Genomic DNA, 25,325 nt, shown 5'->3' on the forward strand with positions numbered 1-25,325 from the left:
TCCGAGAGGTGGCAAACTTGCCGCCCCCTATCTCCCCCTTTTTTTTCTTATTTAGGACAAACTGAACATTCATGCCCAAGAGGGGATTCGAAACCAAACCTCTGAGGGAGCAGCTTCGGGAACTGTGGCACGGCGCCTCGACTACCTGCCGGCCGCCCCTGTTGAACAAGGGGAGGGAAGTGGACTAATTTCTTCCTCGCCACTGTGGCCGCACCGTTGTGCTTATGCCAGAGGAACAGAGAGATGGAAGCAGTCTGGCGTACAGCCGTATAAGCCAGTATTCTTACGAGTGGAGCGCTGCCAGCCTGTTACGTACTGTGCGTTTATTCTCAACTAATTTTGCATAAGACAAAATCTAATTTGGAAATTCGAATGCAATATTCGATACTGCAGTTACATGTTAAGCCTGAAGCAATTTTGTTAAGCCCTTCAATGGCAGTTTCCAAGTATTTTATTCTACCCGTGTTATGGAAAAAAAAAATGGTTGAACATTACCACAGCCAAACATGTCCAACACCTACAATGACTAGAAGTATTCCGAATGGGTAAATATGCTGTGAGTAATTACAAGGGATAAAGACATTGCTAATAATCCTGGTTGGGTTTTGACGTATTTTTGAAAATTTTTGCTATCTATTTCAGAGTGATAGTCGGACGCTTTGGTTTTTGAGCCATGAAACACCTGTCTCTGCCTGCATGAGCAACAATTAAACTCTGACCGGCACTTTTGTTTGACAATACTACTCGCACACTAGACGTAAGCACATATTAAAAGCTTTGAGACTGGCCAGTCAGTGGACGAAACCTAGGTAGATCTGAAAAGTAAAAACAAAAATTGCGATTGACAGCTGACATTTCCTACAGATTTGTTTAAATAAAATTCCACAAACGTTTCGTAAAAAAAAAAAAAAAAAAAAAAAAAAAAAAAAAAAAAAAAAAAAGAAGAGAAGAAGAAGAAGAAGAAGAAGAAGAAAAGGGGAGGGCGGCAATTTAGCAGCTCGCACGGGGCGGCACTTGGGCTTGCGCCGGCCCTTTAGAGTTCGGGCACCTCGACGAATGTGCACCCGGTGGAGTTCGAGCCGTCTCAAAAGTGAAGGGTGAACAGACGCCGTATTAAGTCTACTAATAGATGTCCGGATGCTTTAGATCGGATAGTGTAGTTTACACACGGCCAGAAGCTCTTTGGATTGGACAGTACACGCGTGAAGCAGCGGACGGCAGTGAGATGGGGGTAGCTGCGCGCCTACCTGGCGGCGGCGGCGTTGGCCTTGTCCCTGCGGCTGGGCGTGGCGGACGTGCAGCGGCCGAAGGCGGCGACGGGTGTGGTGCGCGCGGAGGCGGCGGCGCCCCCGCGGCGGCCGGAGCCCCTGGCGGCTGCTGCGGTGCCCGACGAGCCGGCGGCAGGGGCGGCGCGCGCGCGGGAGGCAGCCTGGGGGCGCGGCCGCTGGTGGTGGGGGTGGGGCTGCGGGCCGCCGCTGGAGGCGGAGGAGGCGGCCGAGGCGGGGCGCGCCGCGCGGCCGCGGCCTCTGCTGTCACCGCTGCTGCCGCTGCCGCCGGACCCTGCTCCGCCGCCGGGACTGCCTTTGCTGTAGCACCACGGGACGCTCAGACATCTTCCCTACAAGCTCGAAAAGCGTTTCATCGCAAAGCCGACAGATGACACCAGTGTCGTGTGTCCGTCCTAAAAACAGAGGTATCAACAAACTGCTTGTCTCGCGCTCCACCAATAAACAGCTATTCGCAATATTTTGTTGGACCATCTCTAGAGTATCATTTCGTGATCTCGCCTGTCGGCACGGCACGCTACCGTCCCTACTGTGAACGCCGTTATATGCGGGAATTCTGTGGTTACGTTACAAACTTTCATGGATGATGGAGAAGGTTAAATGTGTCAATTTGTGGTAAGATATCCTGGTCCGGAAACGAACGAGTCGAAAGATGTTAGTACATATATCTTATTACTAACAAGGGAACCTCCCCATCGCACCGCCCTCAGATTTAGTTGTAAGTTGGCACAGTGGATAGGCCTTGAAAAACTGAACACAGATCAATCGAAAAAACTGGAAGAAGTTGTGTGGAACTATGAAAAAAATAAGCAAAATATACGAACTGAGTAGTCCATGCGCAAGATAGGCAACATCAAGGAGTGGGTGAGCTCGGGAGCGCCGTGGTCCCGTGGTTTTCGTGAGCAGCTGCGGACCGAGAGGTCATTGGTTCAAGTCTTCCCTCGAGCGAAAAGTTTAATTTTTTATATAATCAACTTCGCTCTCCAAAATTCTAGGACATGTTCAGATTTGCTTGGACATATGAAGGATTTGACGGTCTACACACGGAAAAAACTGAAAACGTTAAAAATATGACAGAGCACAGGGAAAACTGTGCGACTGTGAAACTGTTGCATTCATTTGTTTCAGTTTATGTGACAAACTCTTATGTTTTCACCACTTTTTTGGGAGTGATTATCACATCCACAAGAAAACTTAAATCGGGCAAGGTAGAAGAATCTTTTTACCCATTCGCCAAGTGTACAAGTTAGGAGGGTCGACAACATATTCCTGTCATGTGACGCACATGCCGTCACTAGTGTCGTATAGAATATATCAGACGTGTTTTCCTGTGGAGGAATCGGTTGACTTATGACCTTGCGATCAAATGTTTTCGGATCCCATTGGAGAGGCACGTCCTTTCGTCTACTAATCGCACGGTTTTGAGGTCCGGTCGAAAATCACAGACACTAAACTTATTACAGTGAACAGAGACGTCAATGAACGAACGGACAGATCATAACTTTGCGAAAATGAAGAAAATAAATTTTCACTCGAGGGAAGACTTGAACCAAGGACCTCTCGTTCCGCAGTTGCTCACTGCTAACCACGGGACCCCGGCGCTCCTGCGTTTACACTATCCTTGATGTTGCCTATCTTCCGCATTGACTACTCAGTTTATATATTTTGCTTATTTTTTTCATAGTTCCACACAACTTCCTGTTTGCTCGATTGATCTGTGTTCAGTTTTTCAAGGCCTATCCACTGTGCCAACTTATAACTAAATCTGAGGGGGGTGCGATGGGGAGGTTCCCTTGTAAGTTACGGCAAATGAAACGTTAAAATATTGTTGTATGCTTACAGCCATCAACGTTTTTCTTAATCATGCTTTAGATATGTAGTTTTTATTTCAAAAATCGTTTATAGTCGCAGTCTCTGTACTGTTGTGGTCCGTTAATACGCAGCGTGAGAATGGTTGATGTTGCTTCCTGCTACACGCGCGTGGAACACCATTACAAAGCGGCGAGAAACAGGTTGTTCTTAACTTTTTTAGAACTTTACGGAAATAACGTCTTCGAAGTTTTCCGAGGGTCTGAATTTAATACAGATAAGTCATTTTAAAAAACAGGGGGTTGCGTAGCTGAATCGGTTGCTTTGAACAACAGTAATCTAGTACAGTCCACGAATCAGGAGCTCAAATCTGGTTTGGTCTTTCTTCGTTCAACACCTAAATCTTTTAAACGTAAAATTTGTCAGATTTTTTCATATAACACATATCTAATGATAATTTTTATGAAAGATACAGGGCCTCTTGTTTCTGACGTATTGTACACAAAACACCAGTTTTCAATGCAAATATAGTCCGCCCCCATAGCTAAGTGGTCAGCGTGACGGATTGCCGTCCTACGGGCCCGGGTTCGATTCCCAGCTGGTTCGGGTGATTTTCTCCGCTCAGGGCCTGGATGCTGTATTGTCTTCATCATCATTACATCCCCGTTCGCCGAGCAAGTGGCCCAATATGGCGTCGAATGTAATAAGACCTGCACCAAGTCGGCCTGACCTGCCTCGTAAGGGGCCTCCCGGCCAATGACGCCCAACGCTCATTTCATTTCCAATGCAAATATAAATTCTTTACTATCGATATTATATAAAGTAATGTCAATAAAGTTAGTTTAAAGCGGGAAAAAATTTTTACGACAAAAATGAAAAATCGGGTACACTTTATTTGGACTATGCCCATTGTTTTATACCATGACATGGTCCCACACGGGTCAGAGTCATCAGCGTCGTAGAAACAAGGTACACAATAGTTTAATTGGTTGGTTGATTTGGGGGATGAGCCCATAAGCGAGGTCATCGATCCCATCGGGTAGGGAAGGATGGGGATGGAAGCCGGCAGTGCTTTTTGAAAGGAACCATCTCGGCATTTGCCTGACGTGATATAGGGAAAACACGAAAAACCTACATCAGGATGAGCGGACGCGGGTTTGAACCGTCGTCCTCCTGAATGCGAGTCCAATGTGCTGCGTCACCTCGCTCGGTATAAATAATAATTTTCTGAGCATCGAGCACCATACAAATGCTGCATTTTGCAGCTGCCGCCGTACCATTGCAATATGAACCCACACCACTGATCTGGAGTTAAGTTAAAGGATTTGTCGCGAAAAGTAACACGACATTTTAGGTGCGAGACGTATTGGAACTAATGGACGAAGCTTTCTGTCACAGGTTACTGGCAAACGCTGGTGGGATACACAACGATAGGCTGTGTCAAAAGAAGAGGGGAAAATGTGGCGCTTGGCTTTCTTCGTCGATTCTGTTGTTGATCGACTCATTATCAACATCGCAGATGACAGTTTCAGAACTGAAATGAATTTCTCGGATATAGAAGGAGTTAAGAAATTACCAGACGAGTGACACTAATACCTTCAGTGACTTCAGTATTTAACTATACGGTAAAATTCCTGCGATACGCTTTTGCGTCACGCATAGCTCGCTCAGAAAAATTGCGCAGTGTTTAAATTAGGAATTTTCATCACCATTCCTTTTTAATAAAATATTATGCTGGCTAAGAACGAGACCGTGTTATGCTTTCCATCTGATCCCCTAAGAAGCGTACGGTATAGCTGGAATTTTGCTGAATATTACTCCACTCCTTTTAAAAATCATATGACATTCGAAGCTATATTGTTTCTCTGCTCATCTCTTTCTACACCTTAACTGCAGCTGTTTGAATCACTGCAGGTTAGTTGTACCCTCTGCCTGGTCAATGCTATCCAAACGATGGTGAAGCTATTGTCCCGTGTTATCGCTCAGACGATGTGCGCGTAACGCACTGCGTAAAACGTATCCTTATTATCGTACTTGACTGTACTCGAGACAACTTGGCTGCCGCTCCACGTGAAACAAAATCCAATAAGATTACAGCAAACGAGGGAGAATTCATGGTGTAATGTTTTCACAGGTTTATTCTTATGATGAACACAGTATAGTAACCATGACCTCTCAAATGCATACCTTAAGGGGTATGAGTACTTCGGTAGCTCAGTTGGTAGAGCACTTGCCCGCGAAAGGCAAAGGTCCCGAGTTCGAGTCTCGGTCGGGCACACAGTTTTAATCTGCCAGGAAGTTTCATATCAGCGCACACTCCGCTGCAGAGTGAAAATCTCATTCTGGAAACATCCCCCAGGCTGTGGCTAAGCCATGTCTCCGCAGTATCCTTTCTTTCAGGAGTGCTAGTTCTGCAAGGTTCGCAGGAGAGCTTCTGTAAAGTTTGGAAGGTAGGAGACGAGGTACTGGCAGAAGTAAAGCTGTGAGTACCGGACGTTAGTCGTGCTTCGGTAGCTCAGTTGGTAGAGCACTTGCCCGCGAAAGGCAAAGGTCCCGAGTTCGAGTCTCGGTCGGGCACACAGTTTTAATCTGCCAGGAAGTTTCATATCAGCGCACACTCCGCTGCAGAGTGAAAATCTCATTCTGGTATGAGTACTTGTTCAATTGAAGTGAGACATTTTTTCTATCTTTTGCCTGGTAACCGCAAGGTCTAGGGATCGAATTTCGGCAGGACCACGGATTTTTTCTGCCTTTTAATGTAGAATTTATTTCTCAGTGATGTGGAGATTCGCCAGACACGAAACGTGGTTCGGATTCCGCGTTGAACAATTGGCCGCCTTTTTCCGATTGCATAATTGGCTACGGAGACGCAAGTTGCCGAAGTGACGTCCAATTGAAAAACTTGCACCAGGTCATTATTATTGTACTGTAATACAAACTTTCTCCTTTCTGCTGGTTGAGCTTTCGGGGTATACGGTCGTGGTCCACGGAACTCTTCGTCCAGGAATGCGCTGGATATCGTCAGATACGTTGATCCTCCGTTGGGTGTTGCCGACTGATCTGTCAGACGTCTGAGAGCGACATATACCGGGTGGTCCACTGATTGTGACCGTGGCCAAGTATCTCACGAAATAAGCATCAAACGAAAAAACTACAAAGAACGAAACTCGTCTAGCTTGAAGGGGAAACCAGATGGCGCCATGGTTGGCCCGCTAGATGGCGCTGTCATAGGTCAAACGGACATCAACTGCGTTCTTTTAAAATAGGAACCCCAATTTTTTTTTTACATATTCGTGTAGTACGTAAAGAAATATGAATGTTTAGTTGGACCACTCTTTTCGTTTTATGATAAATGGCGCTGTAATAGTCACAAACGTGGTATCATGTAACATTCCGCCAGTGCAGACGGTATTTGCTTCGTGATACATTACCCGTGTTAAAATGGACCGTTTACCAATTGCGGAAAAGGTCGATATCGTGTTGATGTATGGCTATTGTGATCAAAATGCCCAACGGGCGTGTGCTATGTGTGCTGCTCGGTATCCTGGACGACGTCATCCAAGTGTCCGGACCGTTCGCCGGATAGTTACGTTATTTAAGGAAACAGGAAGTGTTCAAATCCTTTTGGCTCTATCGACAAGGCTTTTAATGACACCTCTCTTTTTGTTGTGGGTGGTATTCAGAGTTCTTATGCAATTATCTGTCAGTGTGCATTACCTTTCGAAAAACCTTATGTTCCATACTTACATCGGTCTGTCTCAGAATTAAAACATCCAAGAAAGGGATTGTGTTGTCATTTTCTGCTTCCATGGTGAACTGGATTTTTGGACTTATATTACGTAGAAAACCAAAGAATTCATCCAAAAATTTTTTGGCATGTGGCCAGACCAGAAATGTCATCCAGAAACTGATACCAGCGAGATGGTTTCTTGTTTGCTTTTTCTAAAGCTGACTATTCGAATATCTCTATATAGAAATTAGCTATAGTAGGACCTACGCCAGCAAATCGTTCATGAAATTCATCATTCAACTGGGACAGACTGAAAGTAAGGCAATGTATGAAAAGAGCAGACAAATCTCCTGGAAAAATATCCGTTATAAAAATCACAACTTCGTTGATTGGGACCATAGTGGATAAAGACGCTGTGTCGAAACTTATTATGGTATCTGCCGCAGCGAGAATTAGCCCTTCAATTTTCTCTATAAAATGACGGGAGCCTCATAAGTAAGTCAGTTTTCCCAATATACGGCTGTAAATTAGTTGCCTGATATTTCTCTATTTCATACGTGAGAGAAATGGTAGGGTAACAATGGGTCTTAGAGGAAGATCAATTTTATGAATTGTAAAGTTTGGAAGGTAGGAGACGAGATACTGGCAGAAGTAAAGCTGTGAGTACCGGGCGTGAGTCGTGCTTCGGTAGCTCAGATGGTAGAGCACTTGCCCGCGAAAGGCAAAGGTCCCGAGTTCGAGTCTCGGTCGGGCACACAGTTTTAATCTGCCAGGAAGTTTCAATTTTATGAAAGAAGAGACTATGAAATTTAGCGACATATGGACCGTACCTCCGCAGAATCACTAAATAGTTTTTTATCTTTGACAAGCCGGCAATAGATAATTAAGTTTTATCTTTGACAAGGATCATCTCTGCGTATCACGTGTAACTCCGACCACGCTTCTATTTTGCAGTACGTATGTCGCTCTCGCACGTCTGACCTGTCAATCGGTAAGACCCAACGGAGGAGCAACACCTCTGAGCGCAGTTCTGGACGAAACGTTAGGAACAGGGCAGTTTCGTGGGCCATGACCTTATACTCTGAAAGTTTTACCAACAGCAATGTCATACGGTCGTGAAAGTCTTCATTCTATCATTCTCCTTTCTACCTGTGTATCAATATTAACCTCAGGAACTGCGATGGGGTCGTGATACCGTTTTAACTAATAGACAGACTGGTTCACAAAGAAGGTTCGTGTACATAATTTATAAATTTTGGTGCAATTCCTCCGAACTATGATGAATCACAGTCCCCCGCCGTGTTTTTCAGTCTGCGTGTGAAGGCTGCTCACAGGAGCTACTGTAGAAATTCTGATAACTCGCGGCAGACTTGTGAGTAGGCGTGAAGTTGCGGTGTCTTTGATGCAGGGCTCGCATTGTTAACGGGTTGAGTTAGGCCAGTCTCCCCAAGCCTTTAGGGGCTGCAGCACGACAGCAAGTGGTGTGTGCTGCTTGAATTGTTTAATTTATACGAAAGCGATAATTTTGATTTACATAACGTTATTATCTGATTTCTAGTCATAACTCTGCGCAGTCACCTGTAAACAAAATTAAAAAGTTACCTCTACGCCAAACAAGTTGTCCGGCCGTACATACCCTGCAACAGGGTTTTTGTAACTTGTTATGTTTATGCTATGTGGAGTTCAGAACACAAATACCAATCAGTGAAGGCAGCTTGAAGCGACTCTAAAAAAATTTTCGAGAAAACTGGCTTTGAAGATTTCCCAGGAACTATAATTCAATAAAATTCTGGTCATTTCTTACAACGAGCGTCGGAGAATGGTAACTGTGTTATCAATGGATCGCTGGTTCGAATCTCTCTATAGTCTTTTTTTCATTTTATTGTTATCGTTCAATTAGAATACCTAAATCATCCATAAAAATTATAAAGATGGATGAATGTATCTACTCGATGTACCAATGTTCCATATCTCCTCCTAAACCAAGCGACGGATTCAACCAAACTTGGTACACATATCATTTACTATCTGGAAGGAATCACTGTCTGGTATGAATTGCCTTCCTGTCACGGGGCTGGGAGTGAAAAAGCAGTGTAGCCCACGACGCAAGAATACCCATACTTTAGTCATCGAGTACTTGAAAATGAGCGCACTTAGAGACTTGCAACAACTTTACACATAATTTCAAATATTTACGAAACTCTTTGTCGTTGAAGACCCCAACAAAATGATGAAAGGGAAAAAAAGTGTCGCTTATTAAATTTTCGCTGATCATTCAGTAAAACTGCCACATTAAGTATGACATTTTAATTTATTACTTCTTTACTGTTGACTGTATTCGTGACTTTTGCAGATAGTGTTCACATACACCACTGAATATACCATACAAATTATGTTATTGTACGACACTTAGTTCGGGAGATACGACTGAATACGTGAAAAATTACATCATACAAGACGTTTAAATTTATTATATCGTTACTACTAACTGAATCTTTTGCAGACAGAATATCATTTTACGACACATAGTTCAAAAGATATGACGATATAAAGGTTAAGCTGCGTGAAATATCTGTAAAATAAACTTGACATGACAATGTACACGAGGAAAGTCACAGATAAAAAGCTCATTCTAAACCCATGGAAGAATCTGAATCAAATCTGGTACACATATTAGTTACTGTAGGGGTTGAACCACCAGCCTCCTTTTGGTGTAAGTGTGGTAACAGAAAGAGAAGGGAGGGCAAGGAGGTGGCCAGACACCAACAGGGATGGAGGAGACAGATACAGACAAGAGGAGGAGATGGAGAGAGAGATAAGGGAGGGCAGAGTGAGAGAGAGTGGATGGAGAGGAGGAGATGGACAGAGAAACCAAAAAAAAAGAGGAGGAGATGGACAGAGACAGGGGGAGGAAGAGACAGGTAGACAGATGGGGGACGAGCAGATAAATAGAGAGAGGGTTAGGAGGATATGAATAATGTGAAGGGAGAGGAGAAGATGGACAGAAAAAGTAAAGGAGAGAAGATGAACAGGGAGAGGGGAAGGAGGAGTGGACAGAGTGGAGAGGAGTAAATTGATAGACACAGGGGGGAGGAGCAGATAGAGAGAGGGAGGAGGAGCAGATGGACAAAGAGGGGAGGGAGGAGAACACTGACAAAGAGGGGGGGGGGGAGACTGTAGGCGTGGAGTAAGTGGGCAGAGAGAGGGGGGCGGTGGAAGTGAAGGGGAATGGATACGAAAGGAGGGAGGAGAGATGTATGAAGAGAGAGGGTACAGTTAGAGAGAGGGGGGTGGGGGAGGCAAGAGGAGGTGGATACAGAGAAGAGCAAGAGGAGAGGGAGTGAGAGAGAGGTGGAAGGAGGAAACTGACTAACAGATTTGTGGAATAAAGAAATAGCCAGGCAACGCCGGGTTACTCAACTTGGTTACTAATAAAATTCAATAAATGTATGCTAATCAACACATATCGAACCATCTCTTTTACGAAAATTACATATCAAGCGCACTACAAATATAAATTCTTAATTATCGATATTTTATAAAAGATCGTTAATAAAGATCATTTAAATTAAGAAAACATTACAAATTTATTAACATTCATTTGTAAAATATCGATAATTAAGAAATTATATGTGCCACGAAAACTGGAATGTTACCTGCAATATGTAATTACAAACAAGAAGACATACATCTTTCATAAAAAGTGATGATTAGGTATGTGTTAAGTAGCACATATTGATGATTTTGTATATAGATGATGTAGGTATTCAAACGAGATGAAAAAAGAAGAGATTCCAACCACCGATCTAATGAGTCTCCGACGATATCGAGTCAGCAACACAGACAATTGTGAAAATCGCCTTAAAGTTAGTGAATTAAAGTTACTCGGAAAACTTCAAAGTCGATTTTCTCTCAAGAATGTTTTAGAGCTGCACTGAATGCTTTGGCTAACATATCTGAGTTCTGAACTTCACGTACCATAAATATAAAAGACTACAAAAACCCGATTGCCGGGTGGTCTCCTTGTTAGTGCTACACGTGCGAAGTCGGGGCGGGTCGCTTGTTCGTTTATAATATTCCTCGTCTCAAGCAGAAAAAGAAAGGCTACAGAATCATAAGGAATAAAAAATTGGGGGACAGAATTAAAAAGGAGAATAACAGGAAAGGAAGAAAGAAGGCATGTTTTACGAAGTCGGCGTGCGCAGCGCAGATAGCCGCGATCGAGCAACAAGCATCACAATAATAATATTCAATGCCCCTGTTCACCTATTCTTACGCGATTTCACAACCGATTGTTTCCGAAGCAGAACCTCACAAGGAGGCCATCAGATCTGTTAATGAAGGATTCTGACGAGTTCAATTGGTTCAAAAATGGCTCTAAGCACTATGGGACTTCACGTCTGAGGTCATTAGTCCCCTAGACTTAGAACTACTTAAACCTGACTAACCTAAGGACATAACACACATCCATACCCGAGGCAGGATTCGAACCTGCGACCGTAGCACCAGCGTGGTTCCGGACTGACGCGTATAGAAGCACTCGGCCACTTTTGATGAGTCTACAGTGTGTTGGTGACGGGCCTGTCCTGATCATCACCTGGCGGCTTTTCTTGCGATGGCCCATAGTTTCCCAACAAGATCCATGTTGATTCTTTGATGCTTATGTCCTATACTTGTAACGTTAGTCTTGTTTCGACCAAGCGAGCGTACTGCAGCGGCTAAGGTTAAAGGCTGCTGGTGGTACTGGTGCAAAGCCTGCACTATTTGTCAGTTTCATGGTACCGAATATTATTAAATAGTATATTTCATGCAAAATCATTAAAAATCAGTCATTTTCACGGTAGTAATTTCGTTAATCAATGATTACAGCAAACTTTCTTCAAATGTGTATTTCGTTTGTGTTTCCAAGAAAAAATTCCAAATATTTGGACTGTCCCAAAGAGTTGGCAACGATGGACGAAGTATTAGCAGCTACGGAAGGATTGCAAATACATGTGAAAGTACTCATTCCTAATTTTGGCCCTAATCATGTTATCAATACCGATCAAACCAGCTGCCAGTACCAACCGACATGCAATAGATCCTTGCGGAAAAAGGAGCGAAGCCGTCCCTGTGCAGAAAAAAAGTTTAGTTATTCCTTCAAAGCAACGCTTACTGCAATTGCTTCAGGAAAGATATGCCCTTACGTTTTCTTATGTATACAGGTACCATCTGGAAAAGTTGGTCACATTGTTGAAAAAAATTAACGAGCTGATTTACAGTTTTAATAAATTTGACTGTGACCTTCAGGAAAGTTCACAAAAATAATGTACGAAGTGTTTTAAAATCTGATATTCTTCCGTACTTGGGACACGAAAAGTTTCTTTACACTATTAGTTCATGGGAAGCTTGCCAAAGCCAACGACAGGATAAAATTTTCACAAAAAATTGAAAATGCTCCTGACTTGCAAAATAGTAAGAAAGAAGTCGCTTCGAGGGAAGATTCCATAAAAATGCTTTCCTTAATTCTGCATGAATTTAGTGCACCTGCTTTCATACGAATGACAAAATACGTGTGGTGCGCATCGATGTTGATAGAAGGCAGAACCATCTTTTTGAATTTAAACTAACTGTGTTTTCCGGTATGGCTTCTGAAAAATCCGTGTGCTTGCAATACAATAACTTTCATTAAGTCTGCGCAGTGTTCTGGGAATTTGTGTTTCGGTTGCTTCTGCGACAAATAACATCCGGGATTCTGTTGTAGCACAGCAAGCAACGAATTGCATAGCGAGGAAGATGTTTCTGTTAACTATTATATGCCAAACTAAACACACATTTAAAGAAGGTTTGCTGTAGTGCTTGATTTATTAATGAATGTTTTGAATAATTTTTCATGACATGTATTATTTATTAATATTCTGTACGATGAACATGAGAAAAAAAAAGATTTGAACTTGTAGCGCCGGCATGGTGCACTTGAACCTTAGCCGCTGCGCTCCGCTTGCTTGGGCTATGTCCACTGGATGCGTAATCATGCGACAGACCGTCGCACGTTAACATGTGTACGTTACCACGCGAGAACACTGTGTCCTTTGCTCACGGTATCGTCCGCCTAAATCAGTGCAGTCGGCCTTTTTGGCTAGCGCGGTTGTTATTCCTTTATCCGATTTTTTTATGAATATATGGGACACGCCAGGGCTTACTACACAGTGAAACAGAATACGGAAGCAAAATAGGTGAATGATACCTTATACAAATGAACTACGTAGGGAGAATTTGGTCACTTATTTACGGAACTGCAAGAAAATGATAAACACCCTTTTGTCTACTTGAGAATCAGTAAATGTACCTTAGGATACCTTCTGACACGCCTTGTGCATTTCTTGAAGATATATAGCAACTTCAGAGAAACTACTGTACGCGAACACTGTGGCGCACTCTCACTTCTAGGTAAGTGCTTTATCCATTGCTGTTACATATATTAAAAAAAACCATCAAATGTTTACAAAAGAAGTGGTCAACAAATAATGTAAAACCGAATTCGTAGAAACGATACCTTTAATGAGGATTAAATTCAGTGTACGAGAAATCCGTAATATGGTTGCCGTCTGTAATGATGTATCCAGAACACACGAAACTTTCAGATGACAAACTTGAATATCGTTCAAGCAAGATACGCTGCTCTTGTTTCCTTACGAGAATGTTCATTAGTTCTGCACATACACTCGCCTTCCTATGTGAAGGAACCCCACGCAGAAGTGGCAACACATCCATCAAACGAGAGCAAACAAAATGACCTGTCCCATCTAATTCTATAGCTACGTCCTCCCACAACTTGTAAGTAACATTCCTCGTGTGATTCTGAGGCGTCTTTTGATCCCACAAGCATCTTCGTGTTTGCACCAGACTGATTAGCTTCTCGTTGTCTACGACCGTGCCGCGCCACTGGCACAAAACATTCAGTCCGATCTGAAGCTTGTGCACGGTCGCGCGACAGTGCACAATAGGCGACCGCGCCGTTTCGCTCGCAGCAGTGGCGCTCCATTGCTCTGCACTCATATCTTTTACACGCGCATTGTTATGCAAAATGATGCGACGGTTTGTCGCACGTTTACGCACCTAGAGGACTTCAAGCCTTCGTCGTAACATGAATAACGTTATAGGTATAGCAGTTGAAACTTGAACATCGATTTTCTCGGAAATAGGGCCGTCGCCTGAAAAGCCGCTAGCCAGGTACTGAGACAGGTTCCTCTACATTACAACACACCTAAGACTCATCAAAATCCCCGATTAACAGGTCTAATGATCCCCTCGTCTGTGTGATTTGTAACAAAGTTGCGATATCCCTGCCTTTAGCAGTAACTTAGAATTTTCGTGAGAGCAGTAAGTTAGAATTTTCATGAGAAGTAGAGGTTTCCCAGTGTACTGACCCCCGGAAGAGCCTGGCGGGCCTGGTGGCGGTGGAGGAGGCGGCGGAGGCGGCCGGGGAGGCGCGGCGGCCGGGCGAGGGCGGCGCGGGCGGCGGGTCGTCGCTGTCGGAGCAGCAGCTCAGCAGGCTGGAGTCGCACGAGGCGGCGGGGGTGGCGCCGCGCACGCTGCCCGCCTCCACGCCGCTGTCGCTGCCGTCCACCTGCGGCAGGGCGTAACTCATTACACGTCCTGGACCGGCGGCACGTGTACAGCTGTGACAACTATAAATATGTATTATAAAAATATATGAACACCACAGACACAACACATTACCAGACCTAATACTGGGTAAGAAACCCGCCGATACCCAAAACAGTGTCCAGTCGTCAGGGAATGGATAACTGCGGGTCCTGTATGGTTTTCGAGGAAATCTTATATCAGTCTTCCTGCAAAATAGCGGACCGTTCACGTAGCTATGACGCACCCTTCTCTCTAAGTAGACCACACAGACTCGATGATATTGAGATATGGTGGCTGTGGTGGCCAGGGGAGATTATACAATTCATCGTCGTGTTCACAAAACCATAGCTGTGTGAACAAGGGGGCCTGTCGTGTTGAACACGCCATTCCCACTGGCGAACAAATGTTCTTGTTGTTGTGGTCTTCAGTCCTGAGACTGGTTTGATGCAGCTCTCCGTGCTACCCTATCCTGTGCAAGTTTCTTCATCTCCCAGTACCTACTGCAACCTACATCATTCTGAATCTGCTTAGTGTATTCATCTCTTGGTCTCCCTCTACGATTTTTACCCTCTACGCTGCCCTCCAATGCTAAATTTGTGATCCCTTGATGCCTCAGAACATGTCCTACCGACTGGTCCCTTCTTCTCGTCAAGTTGTGCCACAGACTCGTCTTCTCCCCAATTCTATTCAATACCTCCTCATTAGTTATGTGATCTACCCATCTAATCTTCAGCATTCTTCTGTAGCGAACAAATATTCTACCATCAAATAGGCCAGATTAGCCAGAATAGTCACAAAATACCTTGCCGAGTAACCATGGCACCCATGGAATACCACATGAGAGCCCAAATCACCACCAAACCCCTACTACGTATCACCATTGGAGCGTTAACTCTGACTCCGTAGTCCAACTTTAAAGGCTTCAGCACCACGTTTACTTGTTATGGGAATTTGCATCACTGATGTGTGGTTTTGGAGTTGCACCTCGCTCTGCAATTCCCCTCCTATTGTTTTCGTGGGTTCCGAGTGCGACATTCAGTTCTACAGCGACTTTTGAAGCTGTCATCCTCTTATTTTTCGTCACAGTACTCTTTACCTATCGTCTGTCACGATCACTCGACACACACTTTCGTCCTCGTTTTAAATTAGCTGATGAAGATTTTCCGCCTTCCCTTTATGCCGTATAAATCTTCGATACGGTGCTTCTTGAAACACCAGACACTTCCGCTACCTTGGCTAGGGGAGCACGCACGCACGCACCATACCAGCGCCAACAATCTGCCCCGTTCTAATCCACTTAGTTCTGACCGAATGCACTCATAAATGTGTTCTGACAACGATATACGAGCACTTGCAAGGTGTTGAGGGCATTGCACAGCTGCCATTCGTGGTCAAGTACAAGAGCGCAATCTACTAGCGGGGCTAGTAAATGGTTGAAACGGCTTTGAGCACTTTGGGACTTAACTTCTGAGGTCATCAGTCCCCTATACTTAGAACTACTTAAGCCTAACTAACCTAAGGACATCACACACACCCATGCCCGAGGCAGGATTCGAACCTGCGACCGTAGCGGTCGCGCGGTTCCAGACTGTAGCGCCTAGAACCGCTCGGCCACCACGGCCGGCCGTGACTAGTACCTGCATTTATTTTCAAGTACGCATTTCTCGCGGTTTTGTCCAATCCCTGTTCATAGCGTACCTAATTCCACAACAGCACATTAAAATATACTCCTTAGCAATTTTGAGTCAGCTACTACACCATCTGTATTCCCTGGTCCGAATATTAAGACATAATGCCTGTTAAAGGCTGAAGTCCTAGGTTCGAGGCTGGTGCGGCGCACAGTTTTAATCTGGCAGCGCTTTGAAGTCAGTATCGCCATTAGACTGTTTTTTATTTGCAGTGTTACATTTACAAGATCATAATTTCGGCTTTACAATGCCATTATCAAGTGTTTTAATGTTATAAAGTGCCTAAGATGGCATACTGTCGTATTTAAAATACACTATTAGACACATTCTCTAAGGGTCAATATTTCTGGTAAAAGCCTACTGCTTTGTTTTGTCACTGAGTATACCATCTTGACTGATTCAGTCAAGATGAAAACATGCTTTAGAGAGGTGAAATCGACGCTTTACACTTCAACGCCACACAGCAGCAACAGTCCCACGTGTACGCCTCTCAAATGCACACTACACGTCGACAAAGGCAACAGCGCCAACTGACAACTCCCACACCCTGTTTGCGCATGCCCGATCTCCTGCAAGTGTCTAGCTTTGTTACCGCTACTTTATTTACATCCGTCATAATGATATACACTTTGAAAAAAGGAAAACAAGATGCACTACGAGGAACTTACGCAAATTGCTCACTTTTTTATGTTTGTATAGGTATTGACGGAAAATGCAAAATTGTTAACTGTGGCGGCCGATGGACGAATATGTGACGCTCCAGTGCAGTTTCACCGCACAACTGGCTAGGATAGTAAATATGGGAGATATCGATACCAGGGCATAAAATCCTTACGAATTTCATTCCGTGTACTCAGATGGACAGTAGCTATGCCTCGCAGACAGGCGCGTGAACAATGTACGCAGATGTCAGCATTTGAGAGAGCACGTTAGCTCGGTTCGAAGAAGATTGTTGGACGGCGAACCTCTGGACATTTGAACAGGAGCGATGCCACTATTCGACGACGTTATCAGGAATGGCCGAACAAAGCACCGAGAAAGAAACGGTCGACATCGAGAGATGACAGAACGTGAGGACCGAGCAACCGCTAGAGAGGCATGCAGAGCCCAGGGTTCATTATTATCATCGATTCGACTTTTAACTAGTGCGTCAGTGATCGCGAGGACCATTAATATCCGGCAAACAGAAAGGAGGCTGATGTCAACGCACCCCTTGCGCCGACTACCATTGACCTCTGTACACCAGTAAACCGTCTGCAGTAGTGTCGGACACATTCCATCAGGAACATCAATGACTGGAATAATATCAGTGATGACTCCCGCTTCGAAATGACCCCAATGATCAGCCAAGACGTGTCTGGAAACGCCCCGAACAGCACTGAGCTATCAACCTGATTGTCACGCACCATACGGCCAAACAAGCAGGAGTGATGTTTTGGGGTGCTATTTGTTTTCATAGCAGGACACCTTTGGTTGTCATCCGCGACACCCCTACAGCACAGCGGTACGTCGACGATATCCTACCTCCTATTTTGTTGCCCTTCATGGCAAGCCATCTTGCGTTTACATTTCAGCAAGATAAAAGCCTGCCCGCGCACGGCGCGTGTTTCTACTGCTTGTCTTCGTGTTTGTCGAACCCTACCTTGGCTAGCAGGATCTCCGGATCTCTCCTCAACTGAGAACCTTTGTAGCATCATGAGCAGAGCCCTCGAACCGGCTCAGGATTCTGACGACCTAGCGCGCCTATTGAACAGAATTCCACACGATATCCCACAGGATGGCATCCAACTAAACACATCAAAAAAAGTTTTACATCACCTCGGTTCCGTGAGTTCCGGAACCTGTACAGAAAATTGGAATAATCAACACAAACATCATTTCCGGCCTTTTTATTGCTCATGAAAACCACACATTGCATGTCGTAACAACATACAGTGAGACTTTCAGAGGTGGTGGTCCAGATTGCTGTACACACCGGTACCTCTAATACCCAGTAGTACGTCCTCTTACACTGATGCATGCCTGTATTTGTCGTGCCATACTATCCACAAGTTCATCAATACACTCTTGGTCCAGATTGTCCCACTCTTCAACGGTGATTTGGCGTAGATCCCTCGGAGTGGTTTGTGGGTCACGTTGTCCATAAACAGTCCTTTTCAATCTATCCCAGGCACGTGCGATAGGGTTCATGTCTGGAGAACATTCTGGCCACTCTACTCGATCGATGTCGTCATCCTGAAGGACGTCATTCACAAGATGTGCACGATAGGGGCTCGAATTATCGTCCATGAAGACGAATGTCTCGCCAGTATGTTGCCGATATGGTTGCACTATCGGTCGGAGGATGGCATTCACGCATCGTACAGCCGTTACGGCACCTTCCACGACCACCAGCGGCGTACGTCGGCCCCACATATCATCATCATCATCATCATCAGCTATCTGCTATATTAGCAGGTCCTTTGCCTCTCCATTTTCTGCGCTCCATTGCTTCCTTCTTAAGGCTGCTGTATGTCGTACCGTCTATCATGTCATCCAGTATCTGGAATCTCTTCCTTCCTCGCTTCCTTTTCCCTTCTACATAACCTTCTAAAACTGTTTTTATCAGTCCGTCATTCTTTCTTAATATATGCCCAATCCAATTTCTTTTTCTTCTCTTTATTACATCTAGTAACCGTCTTTTCTCTCCCACTCTTCTCGGTACCTCTTCATTTTTTACTCTGTCCATCCAACTTATTCTTTCCATCTTCCGCCATGTCCAGATCTCAAAAGCCTCCAGCCTTTCTCTGTGTTTTTTCCTCATAGTCCATGTTTCAGCGCCATATAAAAGAACACTCCATACAAGACATTTTATGAGTCTCTTTCTGAGTTCTCTGTCGAGAGCGCTGCAGAAGATTCTCCTTTTCTTATGAAACGCCTCTTTTGCCATTGCTATCCTTATTTTAATTTCTGTGGTGCACTTCCAGTCGGTGTCTATCCTGCTTCCAAGATACTTAAAATTTTGCACCTGTTCTAGTGTTTCTCCATTCAGCACATTCGGCCCCACATAATGCCACCCCAAAACATCAGGGAACCTGCATCTTGCTGCACTCGCTGGACAGTGTGTCTAAGGCGTTCAGCCTGACAGGTTTGCCTCCAAACACGTCTCTGACGATTGTCTGGTTGAAGGCATATGCGACGCTCATCGGTGAAGAGAACGTGATGCCAATTCTGCGCGGTCCATTCGGCATGTTGTTGGGCCCATCTGTACCGTGCTGTATGGTGTCGTGGTTGCAAAGATGGACCTCGCCATGGACGTCGGGAGTGACGTTGTGCATCGTGCAGCCTCTTGCTCACAGTTTGAATCATAACACGACGTCCTGTGTCTACACGAAAAGCATTATTCAACATTGTGGCGCTGCTGTCAGGGTTCCTCCGAGCCATAATAAGTAGGTAGCGGTCATTCACTGCAGTAGTAGCCCTTGGGCGGCCTGAGCGAGGCGTGTCATCGACAATTCCTGTCTCTCTTACCTGCTCAATGTCCGAACAACATTGCTTTGGTTCACTCAGAGACCCAGGACACTTCCCTTGTTGAGAGCCCTTCCTGGCAAAAAGTAACAATGCGGACGCGATCGAACCGCGGTATTGACCGTATAGGCATGGTTGAACTACAGACAACACGATCCGTGTACCTCCTTCCTGGTGGAATGACTGGAACTGATCGGCTGTCGGACCCCCTCCGTCTGATACGCGCTGCTCATGCATGGTTGGCGAGTTTAGTGACATCTCTGAACAGTCAAAGGGACTGTGTTTGTGATACAATATCCACAGGCAATGTCTATCTTCATGAGTTCTGGGAACCGGGGTGATGCAAAACGTGTTTTGATGAGTGTACTGTCGTCAGGAGTGCCCCAGGGAGTGCGATCGCAGTTGTTCTCTATATACAGAAGAGATTTGGCGAACAGCATGGGAAGCAGTTTGCGGTTGGTTGCTGATGATGCTGTGTATACAGTGAGGCGTTGCAGTTGAGTGATTGTAGGAGGATACAAGATGACTTACACAAAATTTCTAGCTGGTGTGATGATTGGCAGCTAATTCTAGATGTGGAAAAATGTAAGTTAATGCGGTTGTGTAGGCTCGTTCGAATACAGCTTTAGTAGTGTTCTGCTTTGAACAGTCACGTCTTTAAATATCTGGGCGCAACTTTGCAAAGCAATATGAAATGGATCGAGCAGGTGAGGACCGAGGTAGGGAAGTCGAATGGTTAACTTCGATTTATTGGGAGAATTTTAGGGAAATGAGTTTCATCTATAAAGGAGACTGCATATAGGACGCTGGTGCGACATATTCTTCGGTACTGCTCGAGTGTTTGGGATCCGTACAGGTCGGATGAAGCGAACACATCGAAGCAATTCAACGGGAGGCTGCTAGATTTGTTACTGTCACACAGCAGCAACACTCCCAAGTGTATATCTCTCAAATGCTCACTACACATCGACAATGACGTTGCGGTAGATTCGAATGACACGTAAGTCTCAAATGGGAATCAATGGAGGGAACGCGACGTTCATTTCGAGGACCACTGTTGAGAAAATCTAGAGAACCGGCATTTGAAGCTGCCGCCAACATTGCGCCAACACTGCGCATTAGGATCATGAAGATAAGAGAGACTAAGGCTCATATGGAGGCGTACATACATCTACATCCATACTCCGCAAGCCACCAGACAGTGTGTGGCGGAGGATACCTTGAGTACCTCTATCGGTTCTTTCTATTCCAGTCTCGTATTGTTCGTGGAAAGAAGGATTGTCGGTATGCCTCTGTGTGGGCTCTAATCTCTCTGATTTTATCCTCATGGTCTCTTCGCGAGATATACGTAGGAGGGAGCAATGTACTGCTTGACTCCTCGGTGAAGGTATGTTCTCGAAACTTCAACAAAAGCCCGTACCGAGCTACTGAGCGTCTCTCCTGCAGACTCTTCCACTGGAGTTTATCTATCATCTCAGTAACGCTTTCGCGATTACTAAACGATCCTGTAACGAAGCGCGCTGCTCTCCGTTGGATCTTCTCTATCTCTTCTATCAACCCTATCTGGTACGGATCCCACACTGTTGAGCAGTATTCAAGCAGGGGGCGAACAAGCGTACTGTAACCTACTTCCTTTGTTTTCGGATTGCATTTCCTCAGGATTCTTCCAATGAATCTCAGTCTGGCATCTGCTTTACCGACGATCAACTTTATATGATCATTCCATTTTAAATCACTCCTAATGCGTACTCCCAGATAATTTATGGAGTTAACTGCTTCCAGTTGCTGACCTGCTACTTTGTAGCTAAATGATAAAGGATCTATCTTTCTGTGTATTCGCAGCACATTACACTTGTCTACATTGAGATTCAGTTGCCATTCCCTGCACCATGCTTCAATTCGCTGCAGATCCTCCTGCATTTCAGTACAATTTTCCATTGTTACAACCTCTCGAGACACCACAGCATCATCTGCAAATAGCCTCAGTAAACTTCCGATGTCATCCACAAGGTCATTTATGTATATTGTGAATAGCAACGGTCCTATGACACTCCCCTGCGGCACACCTGAAATCACTCTTACTTCGGAAGACTTCTCTCCATTCAGAATGACATGCTGCGTTCTGTTATCTAGGAACTCTTCAATCCAGTCACACAATTGGTCTGACAGTCCATACGTTCTTACTTTGTTCATTAAACGACTGTGGGGAACTGTATCGAACGCCTTGCGGAAGTCAAGAAACACTGCATCTACCTGGGAACCCGTGTCTATGGCCCTCTGAGTCTCGTGGACGAATGGTGCGAGCTGGGTTTCACACGATAGTCTTTTTCGAAACCGATGCTGATTCCTACAGAGTAGATTTCTAGTCTCCAGAAAAGTCATTATACTCGAACATAATACGTGTCCCAAAATTCTACAACTGATCGACGTTAGAGATATAGGTCTATAGTTCTGCACATCTGCTCGACGTCCCTTCTTGAAAACGGGGATGATCTGTGCCCTTTCCCAATCCTTTGGAACGCTACGCTCTTCTAGAGACCTACGGTACACCGCTGCAAGAAAGGGGGGGGGGGGGGGGGGGGCGGCAAGTTCCTTCGCGTACTCCGTGTAAAATCGAACTTGTATCCCATCAGGTCGAGCGGCCTTTCCTCTTTTGAGCGATTTTAATTGTTTCTGTATCCCTCTGTCGTATATTTCGATATATACGATTTTGTCATCTGTGCGACAATCTAGAGAAGGAACTACAGTGCAGTCTTCCTCTGTGAAACAGCTTTGGAAAAAGACATTTAATATTTCGGCCTTTAGTCTGTCATCATCTGTTTCAGTACCATTTTGGTCACAGAGTGTCTGAATATTTTGTTTTGATCCACCTACCGCTTTGACATAAGGCCAAAATTTCTTAGGATTATTTTCGTGTGGAACAGAAAAGGAAACTACTAGCAGTGGTACAGGGTACCTACACCACGCAGTGTACGGTGGCTTGCGAAATATCTATGTAGATGTAGATGATGATGGTCATGACGATGATCAGGATCGTGTGGTGGTGGTGGCGATTGTGGCCATGATGGCAGTGTCCTCGTTTACGAGACCTAACAGCGTGGTCATTGGTCTCTTTGACAGCAGAATGCTCGCGAAATGTCGAAGCAGTTCAGAAGAAAGGACCGCTGTGTGTATACGTGATAAATGGTGTGCGGTGAGGCACCTTGTAGTCAGGATTGGAGAGGGCGGTGAGGTCGAGGCCGGAAGAGTCTGCCAGCAGGAAGATGGAGTCCGGCCCGCTGCCGCCGCCGCCCGCGTCCGCATCCGCGTCCGCAGCCACGTCTACGTCCACGTCCACGTCCACGTCCACGTGGCCGCCTGGACCGGCGGCGGGCGCCGGCATCGCGTCGCTGCTCGCCTCCATCGCGGCTGCTCACCTCATCAGCGTCTGGAACACACGCCACACACATCAGGCAAACACACAAGGCGTATCGCCACTAAAGCTATCTGCTCGCTCCTCACGCAACCTGTTTCAGGATAATGAAGTTCTCTATTCCCAAATAGCGCCAGGCAGTGCGTCTCGCTCCAAAGTAATCGTAATATGTCCATGTACACCGGCTGACACACACAAAAAAAATTAAGAATCGTCTAGAAGACGTGGTCTGAGGTCACTGTCCCTTCGTACTCGTACACGCTATCGGCTGGTCTGTATATGATTAGAGTTGCAGTTCTCTGTGGAAGCACGAGAGTGCATTGGTGTTGTTTGCCTCTAGTGTTTTTACCAGCCCTGGTAGGGTATGTAAGAGGCGTGAACAGGATAAAATGTTGAAGTGACCACTGTGAAAGACACGCAGATGATGCGTACTCGCGTGAGACGGCTTTATCGGCACCTGACAGGAGTTTGAAAGGGACCTTATTGAGGATCTCCAGTTGGCCGTCTGGTCGAGTCCTGCAGTACCCAGATTTGTAACGCATTCATATGTGACACTGAGCCAATGTTGCACAGTATGCCCTCCAGCCGGAGGTTCGAGTCCTCCCTGGAGCGTGGGTTATTGTGTGCTGTTCTTAGCATAAGTTAGTTTATGTAATGTGTAAGACTAGGGACCGATGACCTCAGCAGTTTGGTCCCACAGGACCAGTCGCCTAGAACGTAGAACTAATTAAACCTAACTAACCTAAGGACACCACACACATCCATGCCCGAGGCAGGATTCGAACCTGCGACCGCAGCGGTCGCTCTCTTCCAGACTGTAGCGCCTAGAACCGCACGGCCACTCCGGCCGGCTTCTGGAGAGGCACAGCGGTGTCACTCCTGGTGTTGTTGTGTGGGGAGCAATCGGGTATGACTTCAGGTCGCGGCTGGTAATGACTGAGGGAACACTGGCAGCACAAAGGTACATCACAGGCAGCCTGCGTCCTCGTGCGTTACCTCTCATTCGATAGCACAGTGCTATTTTTCGGCAGGACACTACTCGTCCACACTTGTCTATGGACATTCGCCATACCCCATATCTTTATCAGACTCCATGAAGCTTTGTGTGTTTTATCCCACTTCACAGGTCGCTCTTCCACTGCCCGCCCACAACACACACCGCTCCACAGCAATCGAAGGCTGTCACATTTCTCGTCAGTTGTGTTCTGCATCGCGCCCGTGTTGAAGGTGTTTGTGCAAATATTCCTTGTGAGGAATTCACTAAGTTTTTTCTTTTTTTTTTTAAATTAAATACATGGATAGCGCTTGTCTCTCACGGATACATTATTTATTTTTGAAACAGACTCAAAAATTTACGTGAAATCTCATGAATTATATGACCTTAGCAGCAGCAACGGATAAAAAGGTCTTTCTGAACTTTGCGCTTAGCTCTCACCGTAAATACATTCAACAGGTGTATTTAGTGAAATAACTGTGTTCTAATTCTGGACTCTTACGTAGCGTAGCTGCCGTATAAAAATAGAATACTAATCGTTCAGGAATCAGTGGTGAGTAACGACATGATAGGTATCAGTTAAACCCTTTACCCACTAGAGTAGCTGTCAACACAAGCACGTGCTTGTGCGTTAGTTAGGTAGTCGGTTCGAAACTGGATGTTGGACAGTATTTTCGTCGGCATCATTTCGTTAGCAAGGAAAGGAAAGGTGGTGTCACACTGTTTCTGACTGCCAGACTACACGTCAATGTCAGGCGTTGAATTCCTAACTTGTCCGCAATGCGTTATGGAATGACAGCTTGACATACTTTTGATGGAGACACGTCTGTTAGCCGGAGACGAAATCTCAGCGGTACCATGTTATTCTAGCTGAAGCTTCGTAACAGCTTAATCCAACGGTGCTGGAGACACTGGAGGGTTATTCAATCGTTACGGATGTAACATTTGACAGATCGACCTCATATATATGCACACTATGTGACCAAAAGTATTCGGGCACCTGACTGAAAATGACTTAAAAGTTCTCTAAACATCATGCTAAACCCCTGGACCGATTTCAGTCGAATTTGGTATACATATTAGTTACAATCTCGAAAGAAATAACGAATGGGTTGAACCACCAGCCTCCTATTTAGATAAATGTGATAACGTGGAGAGAGAAGGGAGGACGATGAGATGGACAGACTGAGGATGAAGGACGAGACAGGCAGAAGCAGGGAGAGGAGGAGATGGTTAGGGATAGGGGTGGGGTGGGGTGGGGTGGGGTGGG

At 45.3% G+C, this 25,325-nt stretch overlaps 1 protein-coding gene across 1 annotated transcript in view; it reads right to left on the bottom strand.

The window, feature by feature from the left end:
* LOC126443572 (uncharacterized) overlaps nt 1-23,052 on the bottom strand; it is a 106,175-nt gene extending 83,123 nt beyond the window's left edge. The window contains exons 1-3 of the mRNA XM_050090958.1: nt 22,826-23,052; nt 14,373-14,495; nt 1,248-1,526 (exon numbers count right to left, since the gene is read on the bottom strand). Of these exons, the coding sequence (XP_049946915.1) occupies nt 1,248-1,526; nt 14,373-14,495; nt 22,826-23,052 (629 nt within the window). The remainder of the gene's footprint in view (nt 1-1,247; nt 1,527-14,372; nt 14,496-22,825) is intronic.
* Between the last annotated feature and the right edge of the window lie 2,273 nt (nt 23,053-25,325).

Source organism: Schistocerca serialis, chromosome 1 (genome assembly GCF_023864345.2).
Source record: "Schistocerca serialis cubense isolate TAMUIC-IGC-003099 chromosome 1, iqSchSeri2.2, whole genome shotgun sequence".
Classification (NCBI taxonomy): domain Eukaryota; kingdom Metazoa; phylum Arthropoda; class Insecta; order Orthoptera; family Acrididae; genus Schistocerca; species Schistocerca serialis.